This window comes from Orcinus orca, chromosome X (genome assembly GCF_937001465.1).
Source record: "Orcinus orca chromosome X, mOrcOrc1.1, whole genome shotgun sequence".
In the NCBI taxonomy this organism is placed as follows: domain Eukaryota; kingdom Metazoa; phylum Chordata; class Mammalia; order Artiodactyla; family Delphinidae; genus Orcinus; species Orcinus orca.
The window spans coordinates 60,795,041-60,809,610 of NC_064580.1; the positions used below are offsets into that span (position 1 = coordinate 60,795,041).

Below are 14,570 nucleotides of genomic sequence, written 5' to 3' on the forward strand. Positions count from 1 at the left end.
TGTTATTATTGGTGGATTTGTTTCTTGGTTTGGTTGCTCTGTTCTTTCTTTTTTAATATTTTCATTACTTTTTAAAAATAATTTTTAAGAATTATTTTTTATTTTAATAACTATTTTATTTTACTTTATTTTATTCTATTTTATTTTATTGTATCTTCTTCTTTCTTTCTCTTTTTTCTCCCTTTTATTCTGAGCTGTGTGGATGACAGGCTCTTGGTGCTCCAGCCAGGCGTCAAGGCTCTGCCTCTTGGGTGGGAGAGCCAAGTTCAGGGCACTGGTCCACAAGAGACCTCCCAGCTCCACATAATATCAAACAGCAAAAATCTCTCAGAGATCTCCATCTCAACGCCAAGACCCAGCTCCACTCAACAACTAGCAACCTACAGTGCTGGACACCCTATGCCAAACATTTGGCAAGACAGGAACACAACCCCGTCCATTAGCAGAGAGGCTGCCTAAAACCGTAATAAGGCCACAAACAACCCAAAACACACCATCAGACGTGGACCTGCCCACCAGAAAGACAAGATCCAGCCTCATCCACCAGAACACAGGCACTAGTCCCCTCCACCAGGAAGCCTACGCAACCCACTGAACCAAACTTAGCCACTGGGGACAGACACCAAAAACAACGGGAACCACGAACCTGCAGCCTGCGAAAAGGAGACCCAAAACACAGTAAGTTAAGCAAAATGAGAAGACAGAAAAACACACAGCAGATGAAGGAGCAGGGCAAAAACCCACCAGACCTAACAAATGAAGATGAAATATGCAGTCTACCTGAAAAAGAATTAAGAATAATGATAGTAAAGATGATCCAAAATCTTGTAAACAGAATGGAGAAAATACAAGAAACGTTTAACAAGGACCTAGAAAAACTAAAGAGCAAACAAACACTGATGAACAACACAATAAATGAAATTAAAAATTCTCTAGAAGGGATCAATAGCTGAATAACTGAGGCAGAAGAACGGATAAGTGACCTGGAAGATAAAATAGTGGAAATAACTACTGCAGAGCAGAATAAAGGTAAAAGATTGAAAAGAATTGAGGACAGTCTCAGAGACCTCTGGGACAACACTAAACACACCAACATGTGAATTATACGGGTCCCAGAGGAAGAAGAGAAAAATAAAGAGACAGAGAAAATATTTGAAGAGATTATAGTTGAAAACTTCCTTAATATGGGAAAGGAAATAGTTAATCAACTCCAGGAAGCACAGAAAGTCCCATACAGGATAAATCCAAGGAGAAACACACCAAGACACATATTAATCAAACTGTCAAAAATTAAATGCAAAGAAAACATATTAAAAGCAGCAAGGGCAAAACAACAAATAACACACAAGGGAATCCCCATAAGGTTAACAGCTGATCTTTTGGCAGAAACTCTGCAAGCCGGAAGAGACTGGCAGGACATATTTAAAGTGATGAAGGAGAAAAACCTACAACCAAGATTACTCTACCCAGCAAGGTTCTCATTCAGATTTCATGCAGAAATTAAATCCTTTACAGAAAAGCAAAAGCTGAGAGAGTTCAGCACCACCAAACCAGCTTTACAACAAATGCTAAAGAAACTTGTCTAGGCAGGAAAAACAAAAGAAAGAAAAGACCTACAATAACCAACCCAAAACATCTAAGAAAATGGTAATAGGAACATACATACCGATAATCACCTTAAATGTAAATGGATTAAATGCTCCAACCAAAAGACATAGACTGGCTGAATGGATACAAAAACAAGACACATATATATGCTGTCTATAAGAGACCCACCTCAGACCTAAGGACACATACAGATTGAAAGTGAGAGGATAGAAAAAGATATTCCATGCAAATGGAAATCAAAAGAAAGCTAGTGTAGCGAATCTCATCACAGACAAAATAGACTTTAAAATAAAGGCTATCACAAGAGACAAGAAAGGACACTACATAATGATCAAGGGATCAGTCCAAGGAGAAGACATAAAAATTGTAAATATTTATGCACCCAACATAGGAGCACCTCAATACATAAGGCAAATGCTAACAGCCATAAGAGGGGAAATTGACAGTAACACAATCGTAGTAGGGGACATTAACACCCCACTTTCACCAATGGACAGATCATCCAAAATGAAAATAAATAGGGAAACACAAGGTTTAAATGATACATTAAACAAGATGGACTTACTTGATATTTATAGGACATTCCATCCAAAAACAACAGAATACACATTCTTCTCAAGTGCTCAGGGAATGTTCTCCAGGTTAGATCATATCTTGGGTCACAAATCGAGCCTTCATTAATTTAGGAAAACTGAAATCATATCAAGTATCTTTTCTGACCACAATGCTATAAGACTAGATATCAATTACAGGAAAATCTGTAAAAAATACAAACACATGGAGGCTCAACAATACACTACTGAATAACCAAGAGATCACTGAACAAATCAAAGAGGAAATCACAAAATACCTAGAAACAAATGACAATGCAAACACGACGACCCAAAACCTATGGGATGCAGCAAAAGCAGTTCTAAGAGGGAAGTTTATAACCATACAATCCTACCTTAAGAAACAAGAAACATCTCAAATAAACAACCTAACCTTACACCTAAAGCAATTAGAGAAAGAAGAACAAAAGAAACCCCAAAGTTAGTAGAAGGAAAGAAATCATAAAGATCACATCAGAAATAATTGAGAAAGAAATGAAGGAAACGAAAGCAAAGATCAGTAAAACTAAATGCTAGTTCTTCGAGAAGATAAACAAGATTGATAAATGATTAGCCAGAGTCATTAAGAATAAAAGGGAGAAGACTCAAATCAATAGAATTAGAAATGAAAAAGAAGTAACAACTGTTACTGCAGAAATACAAAGGATCATGAGAGATTATTACAAGCAACTATATGCCAATAAAATGGACAACCTGAAAGAAATGGACAAATTCTTAGAAATGCACAACGTTCTGAGACTGAACCAGGAAGAAATAGCAATATGAGCAGGCCAATCACAAGCACTGAAATTGAAACTGTGATTAAAAATCTTCCAACAAACAAAAGCCCAGGACCACATGGCTTCACAGGCGAATTCTATCAAACGTTTAGAGAAGAGCTAACACCTATCCTTCTCAAACTCTTGCAAAATATAGCAGAGGTAGGACACTCCCAAACTCATTCTGCGAGGCCACCATCACCTTGATACCAAAACCAGACAAGGATGTCACAAAGAAAGAAAACTACAGGCCAATATCACTGATGAACATACATGCAAAAATCCTCAACAAAATACTAACAAACAGAATCCAACATCACATTAAAAGGATCCTACACCATGATCAAGTGGGGTTTATCCCAGGAATGCAACGATTCTTCAATATACACAAATCAATTAATGTGATAAACCATATTAACAAATTGAAGGAGAAAAACCATATGATCATCTCAATAGATGCAGAGAAAGCTTTCGACAAAATTCAACACCCATTTATGATAAAAACCCTGCATAGAGTAGGGTTAGAGGGGACTTTCCTCAACATAATAAAGGCCATATATGACAAACCCACAGCCAACATCATGCGCAATGGTGAAAAACTGAAACCATTTCCACTAAGATCAGGACAAGACAAGGTTGCCCACTCTCACCACTCTTATTCAACATATTTCTGGAAGTTTTAGCCACAGCAATCAGAGAAGAAAAGGAAATAAAAGAATCCAAATCGGAAAAGAAGAAGTAAAGCTGTCACTGTTTGCAGATGACATGATACTATTCATAGAGAATCCTAAAGATGCCACCAGAAAACTACTAGAGCTAATCAATGAATTTTGTTAAGTAGCGGGATACAAAAGTAATGCACAGAAATCTCTTGCATTCCTATACACTAATGATGAAAAATCTGAAAGTGAATTTAAGAAAACACTCCCATTTACCATTGCAACAAAAAGAATAAAATACCTAGGAATAAACCTACCTAAGGAGACAAAAGACCTGTATGCAGAAAATTATAAGACACTGATGAAAGAAATTAAAGATGATACAAATAGATGGAGAGATATACCATTTTCTTGGATTGGAAGAATCAACATTGTGAAAATGACTCTACTACCCAAAGCAATCTACAGATTCAATGCAATCCCTATCAAACTACCACTGGCACGTTTCACAGAAGTACAACTAGAAAATCTCACAACTTGTATGGAAACACAAAAGACCCCGAATAGCCAAAGCAATGTTCAGAAAGAAAAACGGAGCTGTAGGAATCAGGCTTCCTGACTTCAGACTATACTACAAAGCTACAGTTATCAAGACAGTATGGTACAAAAACCAAAATATATATCAATGGAACAGGATAGAAAGCTCAGAGATAAACGAACGCACATATGGTCACCTTATCTTTGATAAAGGATGCAGGAATATACAGTGGAGAAAAGACAGCCACTTCAATACGTGGTGCTGGGAAAACTGGACAGCTACATGTAAAAGAATGAAATTATAAAACTCCCTAACACCATACACAAAAATAAACTCAGAATGGATTAAAGACCTAAATATAAGGCCAGACACTATCAAACTCTTAGAGAAAAACATAGGCAGAACACTCTGACAGAAATCACAGCAAGATCCTTTTTGACCCACCTCCTAGAGAAATGGAAATAGAAACAAAAATAAACAAATGGGACCTAATGAAACTTCAAAGCTTTTGCACAGCAAAGGAAACCATAAAGAAGACGAAAAGACAACCCTCTGAATGGAAGAAAATATTTGCAAATGAAGCAGCTGACAAAGGATTAATCTCCCAAGTTTATAAGCAGCTCATGCAGCTCAATATCAAAAAAACAAACAACCCAATCGAAAAATGGGCAGAAGACCTAAATAGACGTTTCTCCAAAGAAAATATACAGCTTGCCAAGAAGCACATGAAAGAATGCTCAACATCATTAATCATTAGAGAAATGCAAATCAAAACTACAATGAGATATCATCTCACACTGGTCAGAATGACCATAATCACAAAATCTACAAACAGTAAATGCTGGAGAGGGTGTGGAGAAAAGGGAACCCTCTTGCACTGTTGGTGGGAATGTAAATTGATACAGCCACTACGGAGAACAGTATGGAGTTTCCTTAAAAAACTAAAAATAGAACTACCATACTCCCCAGCAATCCCACTACTGGACATATACCCAGAGAAAATCATAATTCAAAAAGAGTCATGTACCAAAATGTTCATGGCAGCTCTATTTACAATAGCCAGGACGTGGAAGCAACCTAAGTGTCCATCAACAGATGAATGGATAAAGAAGATGTGGCACATATATACAATGGAATATTACTCAGCCATAAAAGGAAACAAAATTGAGTTATTTGTAGTGAGGTGGATGGACCTAGAGTCTGTCATACAGAGTGAAGTAAGTCAGAAAGAGAAAAGTAAATACCATATGTTGACACATATATATGGAATCTAAAAAAAAGAAGGAAAAAATGGTTATGAAGAACCTAGGGGCAAGGTGGAAATAAAGACGCAGACCTACTAGAGAATGGACTTATGGATACGGCTGGGGGAAGGGAAAGCTGGGACAAAGTGAGAGAGTGGCATGGACTTATATATACTACCAAATGTAAAATAGATAGCTAGTGGGAAGCAGCCGCATAGCACAGGGAGATCAGCTTGGTGGTTTGTGATCACCTAGAGGAGTGGAATAGGGAAAGTGGGAGGGAGGGAGATGCAAGACGTGAGAGATGTGGGGACATATGTATATGTATAAATGATTCACTTTGTTATAAAACAAAGTAACACACCATTGTAAAGCAGTTATACTCCAATAAAGATGTTTTTTACAAAAAATAAGAATAGAATCCTTTCCAAAAAAAAGTGTGTTTCAGTTACAGTTGTGTGTTAAAAAGTGAAGGCGTGCCAATTATTCTGCAAATATGAATTGATGGTGATACATACTGAAATTATATTTATTTCTCCAACTCCTCAATTAGTCATCTTGGCTGGCAACTAGCCCTCCTCCAAAGATCAATTTAAGCTCATCTCTACCATAAAGCAAACCTTCCCAGAGAAAACCTCCCAGACTTCATTTCTCATGCTCCTTGAGCCAATCCATCTCCTTCTTCCTTCCACATATCTCTCATCTTTCCCTCTAAAGGCAATGACATTGGTACCTGAAATGAAAATACACAGAAAACAGGTAAGAAGAGATCAATAGACTTTTTTCTAAGTTAGTGTGTTGGGTAAGCTGTTACAAAAAAACTGAGACTATATATCAGTTGTCCCTCAGCAAGTGCTACAAACCAGGAGTAGCTGTAAATGTTTTAAATGAAAGCTATTGTACATTTTTTTCCACCACGGAGAAAAACCACCCAATGACATCTTAGGGAATAAAAGGAGTTAGGCCCAAATCAAGATATTATAGCACTGATACTTCCTTTGCTCTATAAACCTGCAAAGTAAACAAAGAGAAGGAATACTTCTCAATACAGTTAATGAAATTGGTATAACCTTGATAACAAACCCTTCCAAAAAGCAGCACCAAAAAGAAAACTAAAGTTGTCTCACATAAAAAAATCCTAAATAAACTACTACCAAGTCAAACCCTGCAAAATATTTAAAGTATAACATGTCATGACCAAGTAGGGTTTGTCTTAGGAAAGCAAAGATGGTTCAATAATAGGAAATCTCTTAATATCACATTACATCATTGGCTCAAAGGATATGTTATATGATCAGTTCAGATAGATTTGATAAAAATTTAACACCGTTTTCTGATAATTCTTAGTAAACTAGGAATAAAATAAAATAAAGGGGTATTATTTAATATGATAAAGAATTTCTTGTGCTTTGTAAGAAATAGCATAGTACTTACTGGCAAATATATTAGAGACTTTCCTGCCAAAATCAAATCAAATCAAAGATGCTCATTATAACTTCTGATGTTCAAATTATTCTTTTTTTTAATTCTCTTTTTAAAATTAATTTATTTATGTATTTGGCCACACCACACAGCTTTGGAATCTTAGTTCCCCAACTAGGGATTGCACCCGGGCCCCCTGCAGTAGAAGCATGGAATCCTAACCACTGGACCGCCAGGGAATTCCCTTCAACATTATTCTTGAAGTGGTAGCCAATGCAATGAGGCAAGAAACTGAAATAAGAAGTGTTAACTATTGAGCAATTATACAAGCTATCATTATTTTTACAGATATGATTCTATAGATAGAAAACCCAAGATAGTTGATCGAAAAGATAAGACAAATTTGAGAGATCACCAAGGTGGCCAGGTCTTATATTGTCTGTTTCATGTAGTACAAATATAGTGTTAAACATCTTGTGTTCAAACAACATTTATGAGTTGAATATAATTGAAAGAATTAACTGAAAAGAAAAGAACTTTCTACAGGAAGCTGAATCCTTCAACACCATTTCATAATTTGCTGTGCCTTAGGATTTTCACTCTGAACACTAATTTTTTTAGATTAAAGTCTTGGTTATTTGAGCTTTCTGTTTTCTTGGTTTGGGGATGAATTAAATTTATATTCTTATGAAATTTTGCAACGAACTTATATTTATTGTGTGCCTAAAGAATGTCTTGTACATGTTATTTATGTTATCTTTTATAATCCTTAAAACTCTCTAAGGTAAGTAGTAGTATCCCCATTTTACAAATGAGGGTGCACTCAGAGGGATGAAGCAATTTTCTCTGTGTCATTACAGCACTTAGTAAGTGGTGGAGCTGGAGCTTGAATGCAATTCTGTGGCTTACAATAATGTATCCAATATCCCTGCAAAGGAAAATGTATTTCCTGGAATAAAGTTCTGCAGAATACAATGTGTAGAACATGGCATGCACAATTGGGGTGGCAATACTGAAAATAGAAAAGCAAGCTCACATTTTCCATGTTGAAGGATAACCTCAGGTGAAGCCAGATAGGTATACCCTTTTTGGGAAAAAAATAAAATTGAATTGGCTCTTCCTAAATTAAAGTATTGAGCAGCACTTCCATCCTAGGGCAGGTACTAATGTAAATGACCAGAGAGTGTACACAAACTGAGCATTGGAAGTTCCCAGTTTGTCCTGTTATAAGAAGAATCCAATGTGACTCAGGTTGAGCCTTGTCTCTGATTAAAGGGACAGTATATGCACAGCAGGACAGCATCTAGCCATCTCGGACTATTCTGGGACACAGTCAAGAGCCATGTTGCATACGTGTGGTTCTCAATGTAACTGCTATGTGTGGTTTGGCTGGTCAGCTGTCATGGCTGCACTCCTCCCCAGTGAAAGGGAACCAGAGGACCACCCGCCCACCCTTAGCAACACTGACAAAATTACTTCTGGGGATAGCACATGGCACCAGCCATCTGGGCCCATTGATGAGGTTGACCTGCCCACAGGAGGATAGGATAGCTCTGATGATTTATGTCATGCCACCAGATCAGATTCTCTCTCATTCCTCTGCTTTGCCAAACGAAAAGGTTAGGATGATAAATTGTCAGTATAACCTTTAACATGTTTAATGAGTTAACACATCTCAACTGCTAAAGCAATCCATATGATTCATGTGCATACTGCATACAACAATTTCTTGCATTTTCTTAGCACCTCACACTTTCAAAAATTTGATTCTGTTTCTATCTCATTTATCCCCAGAGCTGAAGGTTGAATGCCCCAGATTTCAAGCCCAAGTGAAGAGGAGAATGGTGCTACCGTTAACAGAAATGAAGGAAATGGCACTCAAGGCTTTACCTAGAGCACTGATTCTCAAGCTTGGCCACACATTAGAATCACCCCAGGCGCTTTTCAAAATTCTCATGTCCGTGTCCAGCTCCAAACCAGTTGCATCAGAATCTCTAGGGGTGGGGTCCAGGCATTGAGAGTTTTTGAAGTTTCCCAGGTGATTTCAATGTACAGCCAGATTTGAGAACCACTAACTTAGAAGATGAGTTCAATCTGAAGCATGTGAGTTCCAAGAAACAGGAATGTGTTCAAGAGGCAATGTCACAATGGTAGTTGGAGACATGGGCTGTGATTTAGGAAGTATGATTCTCCATAAGTGTTGAAGCCCTGGAAATAAATATACTCATGAGAGAGTATATAAGTAGAGAAAAGCAAGAGCCTGAAGGCTAACCTTTGCTATTCATAGTAAGATTTCTCTGTTAACCTAGTTTAAAAATTTTTTTTCAGCCATGTGGTTTCAAAATGAAAAAGACATACTTGACTAATAGAGGCCTTTGTGGAAGGAACTGTGCATGTATCCAAAGGTAACTAAGGGTGTAATGTATTTAGACATTAAAAAAACTTTAATTGAAGCTCTGCAGCAAAGGTTATCATGCTTTAAGTTGTGTCACCATGCACCATGCAATTAGAGGGGCCATCCTATGAAGAGGGCTTGAATGCAGGGATAAAGGGTAATGACAAGCACACATCTTACTTGGTTGGGAAGCATAAACAGTAGAGTTTCTATAATAGCTATTTCTGGTTTCATTTAACATTTTAATATATGGTCTGAATGAGAGTTTGCAGTGATATGTCTAAGTTCTTAGATGATGAATCATTTAGTCCCAACACCCATTCAAAGCTCTGCTACTTACTGGCTGTGTGACCCCTGACAAGTTACTTAACCTCTCCTGTCCTGTTTCCTCGGCTCTAAAATAATGAAATTGGACATAAACGTCTCAGCTAGAAATTCTATAGCTTAGCTTAACTCGGCTCCCCTCTCTGTATCTACAAAGAAAACAACACATAATCAAGTTCTTTAGTTGATTAGAGCAATGTTAGAGCGTGACGATTATGGGGTCAAGGATCAGAGAAAGCAATTGTTAGAATTATTCACTATACAGAGTTCATTGTAACCAGATTGGCAAAGCACTGTTTCTGCCAGCCATCTGCTGGATCATAAAAATAGCTTTGTTATACAGGACCATACTTTATAATTGGATTTAACCTGTATCACAGATTTCTTCAACAATAAATTTATAAATCTCTTATACAGCATTTTAGAGCTGAGGTTCACAGGATTTTAGAGTAAGAGGTCACCTAGTCCATTCCTATATTTGGCAGAAGGAGAGAGAAATGCAAACAGGTGAAGTGCTTTGCCCAATGTCAGACAGCAAATAAGTCATGGAGCTATATCTCCAGGCAACTAGTCCAGTTCTCTTCTTACACTCAGTTCCCAAAGCAGTCAGAAATATAGCCATTTGTGTCCTCAGGCCCGACCTATTTTGAAGCTGTTTGGTACGCCTGTCAGGCACAGATGTGGCTTGATAATAATGGTGATGAGAAATGAATGTGATGATTATAGCTGCTATTTCTTGAGTACCTATACATTCCAGGCATTGTGCTAAGTACTGTGCATTATTTCACTTAATCCTCCTGACATTTCTTTTGAGGTAGATATAATTGTCCCAGTTTTCATAAATGAAAAAATTCAAAGAAGTGAAGTAACTTGCCCAAGATCACACAGGCATTGAATGTTAGAACTAGAATTCCAGCCCAGTTATGAAAGAATAACAAAGCTCAAGCTCTTTCCACAATTTTAGTATTTACCAAACAGTATAATCCAGAACATTAATTCAACAAGAGATAGATAGGTCTTTTTCGAAAAACGTTCTCTGGCCAAATAGGTTTGGGAAATGCTGCATTTCATATTGCATTCTGGAGAGTCACATTTCTCGTTCGTGTATTAAAAGATTTGAGAAGTCTTCAGTGAAGAAATCTGTTTATTGTTCCTTAACCCTATTTTTTCCCAAACTCTTTTTGATCAAAGCATCCTTTTCCTGAGGACATCTGTTAATATCACACCGGACCCTGGTACTGTCTGGAACGTAGTGTAAAAACACTGCACTAGACGACACAATCCATTCCATTTATCTTTACAATCCTCCTCACAGACTGCTGCTCTTGGACCTGGCATTTTCATCCTAACCATGAAAGTGACAAAGACTTGATGTCGCAAAATATTTCTTTACCAAAAATATACGTTTGTCACTTTGGGAACATCTCTGGTGACATGAAGGAATCTATACTTCATGGAACTTTGAGAGACCATTAGGCGTCTAAAATGTCAGCAGTTAGTGTGACTGTTTTAGTGTTGCCTGAACCACAGTAATATTTTGATATTCTTGACAATATTTTTGAGTCTTTCCCAAACCAAACCAGAACTGAGCCAGAAAAGTTTCACAGCTGATCATACCTTAACTCATGGAGTCAATTGCTTTGTGGAGCCTGAGGCCTCAAGCATGAGCCTCTGCTGCAAAGGCTAGAGAGGAAATCCTTGGATGAAGAATGCAAGCCTTCTCACATCGGAAATACTTTAGAGATTGGGATGTGATGGGGTGGGGTGGGAATCAATTTGCACAGCCCTACCTTTTCTTGGCTTTTTGTCATGCTTAGAGCAGATGTTGGAACTGTAATCTGGGCTCTGAACATGGGCATTCCATGTGGTGCTCATTCAAAATTCTCACTCTTCTTTGAAGCTAATGGCTTCCATCTTCTTCAAATGTATTGAACTTGCCACATGTATTTGTGCATTCTCTCTGTTTACAATTCTTATGGCGTGAGATAGAACATGAAGTAAGCTCTTAAGGTTATAAGATTTGAAGATACAGAGTATGTTGAAGGTTGTTTTTCTTTTTTTTTTTTCTTAATAAAAATTACCAATCCTCATCTGCCAGCCATTGTCCTTACTTTCCTCCTTATTGCTTATCACTGTAGAAATCTTGGCCATGTCCAGTTCTCTGGTGTAGCTCTCTATATAAAGGGAGGGAAGCATGAAAGTGGGGAGCCTACTACCTATATAACGAAAGAACAAATTAAATTAACGTTTATTGAGTACCTACTATGAGCACATCACTTTCACTTATTTAGTCTGCAAAACAACTCTGTAAATTGACTGGCAATTTTTGATGCTGTTATTGGTATTCTTAGCATGACTATGATTCAGTAGAAAGTACAATGAACTTGGAGTCAGGAGAATCTTTGTCCACTTCCTTCAGTTGTTCATTTATTCATTCAACAAACATTGTACTGAGCACTTACTATAAAAGATATGCTTTACGTGCTGGAGATACAGAGATGAATAAGGCATAGCCCTTGCCCTCAAGGAGTTAAAAATTTAGTAAATTGAACAATCACATAATCAGAAAATTATAATTTGATGGGTGCAATAGTTTATTAGGGGAACACAAAGGAATTGTGGCCTGAGCTGAGTCTTAAAGAATGAGTAGGCACTGAGAAAAAGATGGACTGAAGAAGGGCACTTCAGGCAGAGGGTATGGCATGAAGGAAGGTACAGAGGCAAGAGGTGTATGGAAGAGGGTAGGGAGGGGGCATAGTGGATATAGAGCCAGGGCTTAGAGGTCTATGTTGAACTATATGCAGTTTGGTGTTGCTTTTAAACTAGTGGATGTTTTATAAATTTATTTTCATAGTTAATAGACTATGTTTTAGAGCAGTTTTAGGTTTATAGGAAAATTGAGCAGAAATAGTCCCCATATACTCTCTCTCCCCCAACCCTTTGCAACCACTTATCTTTTTACTGTCTCCACAGTTTTGCCTTTTCCAGAATGTCACACAGTTGGAATCATGCAGTATGTAGCCTTCACAGACTGGCCTCTTTTACTTAGCAATATGCATTTAAAGTTCCTCCATGTCTTTGTGTGGTTTGATAGCTTATTTCTTTTGACTGCTGAATAATATTCCATTGTACGATGGACCAGTTTGTTTATCCATTCACCTATTTTTTTCTTTTTATTAAATTTATATATTTATTTTTGGCTGTGTTGGGTCTTCGTTTCTGTGCGAGGGCTTTCTCCAGTCGTGGCGAGCGTGGGCCACTCTTCATCGCGGTGCGCGGGCCTCTCACTGTCGCGGCCCCCCCGTTGCGGAGCACAGGCTCCAGACGCGCACGCTCAGTAGCTGTGGCTCATGGCCCTAGTTGCTCCACGACATGTGGGATCCTCCCAGACCAGGGCTGGAACCCGTGTCCCCTGCATTGGCAGGCAGATTCTCAACCACTGCGCCACCGGGGAAGCCCCTATCCATTCACCTATTGAATGATATTTTAATTGCTTCCCATTTTTGGCAATCATGAATAAAGCTGCTATAAACATTCATATGCAGGTTTTTGTTTGAATATAAGTTTTCAACAAATTTGGGCAAACCTAGGAGTATGATTACTGGATTGTATGGTTAGACTATTTTTAGCTTTGTAAGAAACTGCCAAAGTTTCTTTCAATGTGCCTATACTATTTTGCATTCCCACCCACAATGAATGAGAGTTCCTGTTGCCCTGCATTCTTGCCAGCAATTAGTGTTGTCAGTATTTTGGATTTTAGCGATTCTAGTAGGTGTGTAGTGCTAGCTCATGCTTAATTTGCATTTCCCTAATGACATATGATGTTGAGCATCATATGCTTATTTTTAATCTATATATCTTCTTTGGTGAGGTGTCTGTTTCAATCTTTTGCCCATTTCTTAATTGGATTATTCGTTTTCTGATTGTTGAGTTTTAAGTCTTCTTTTTATATACTGGATACCAGTCCTTTACCAGATATGTGTTTTGCAAATAATCTCTCCCAGTCTGTGGCTTGTGTTTTCATTTACTTAACAGTATCTTTCTCAGAGCAGAATTGTTTAATTTTAATGAAGTCCAGGATTAACAATTTTTTTCTTTCATGGATTGTGCTTTGGGAGCTTTACCTGAAAATCTACTGCCAAACCCAAGGTCAGGTAGATTTTTTTCATATGTTATTTTCTAGGAGGTTTTTTGTTTTGTTTTGTGTTTTGTTTCAGAATAAGGAACTTTGGCTTTTTCATTCCTTTTGAGAGTTTCTGTAGTTGACTACTTTTTTCCTGCTATGCCATTCACTTTGAATCTGTATTACCTCAATTCCTCAGAGAGAAAAAGGACAGGGAGTCCTCATTTAGAAAACATTTCCTAATTTTTTTTTTTTTTTTTTTGCGGTACTCGGGCCTCTCACTGTTGTAGCCTCTCCCATTGTGGAGCAAAGGCTTCGGACACACAGGCTCAGTAGTCATGGCTCACGGGCCTAGCCGCTCCACGGCATGTGGAATCTTCCCGGACCGGGGCACAAACCCGTGTCCCCTGCATCGGCAGGCGGACTCTCAACCACTGCAGCACCAGGGAAGCCCCATTTCCTAATTTTACATTTTAAAAGTTAATATTTAAAAAGAAAAACCTTCTTCAACCCCAACCCCTAAGCCCATCATGAGTAATCTGGTTTAATACAAGTTAAGTCTATAAATAAATGTGTTCTTTTTCCTCAAAAATCACTTAAACAACTATACAAGAATTACTGTTTTAATAAAATTAGAAATGAAAAAGGACAAGTTAAAACAGACACCACAGAAATACAAAGCACCCTAAGAGACTACTACAAGCAACTCTATGCTGATAAAATGGACAACCTGGAAGAAATGGACAAATTCTTAGAAAGGCATAACCTTCCAAGACTGAATCAGGAAGAAATAGAAAATATGAACAGACCAATCACAAGTAATGAAATTGAAACTGTGATTAAAAATCTTCAAACAAGGTCTTCCCTGGTGGCGCAGTGGTTGAGTGT

At 37.8% G+C, this 14,570-nt stretch overlaps 1 protein-coding gene across 6 annotated transcripts in view; it reads left to right on the forward strand.

Annotated features, from left to right (window-relative positions):
* EDA (ectodysplasin A) overlaps positions 1–14,570 on the forward strand; it is a 374,305-nt gene that overhangs the window by 326,130 nt on the left and 33,605 nt on the right. The window contains exon 3 of one of the 6 annotated variants that reach the window (XM_049704623.1): positions 8,635–11,794. The exons of the other annotated variants lie outside the window; for them this stretch is intronic. Within the exon in view, the coding sequence (XP_049560580.1) occupies positions 8,635–8,858 (224 nt within the window). The 3' untranslated portion in view covers positions 8,859–11,794. Of the gene's footprint in view, positions 1–8,634; positions 11,795–14,570 lie in introns of those variants that run through there. 6 annotated transcript variants of the gene reach the window in all.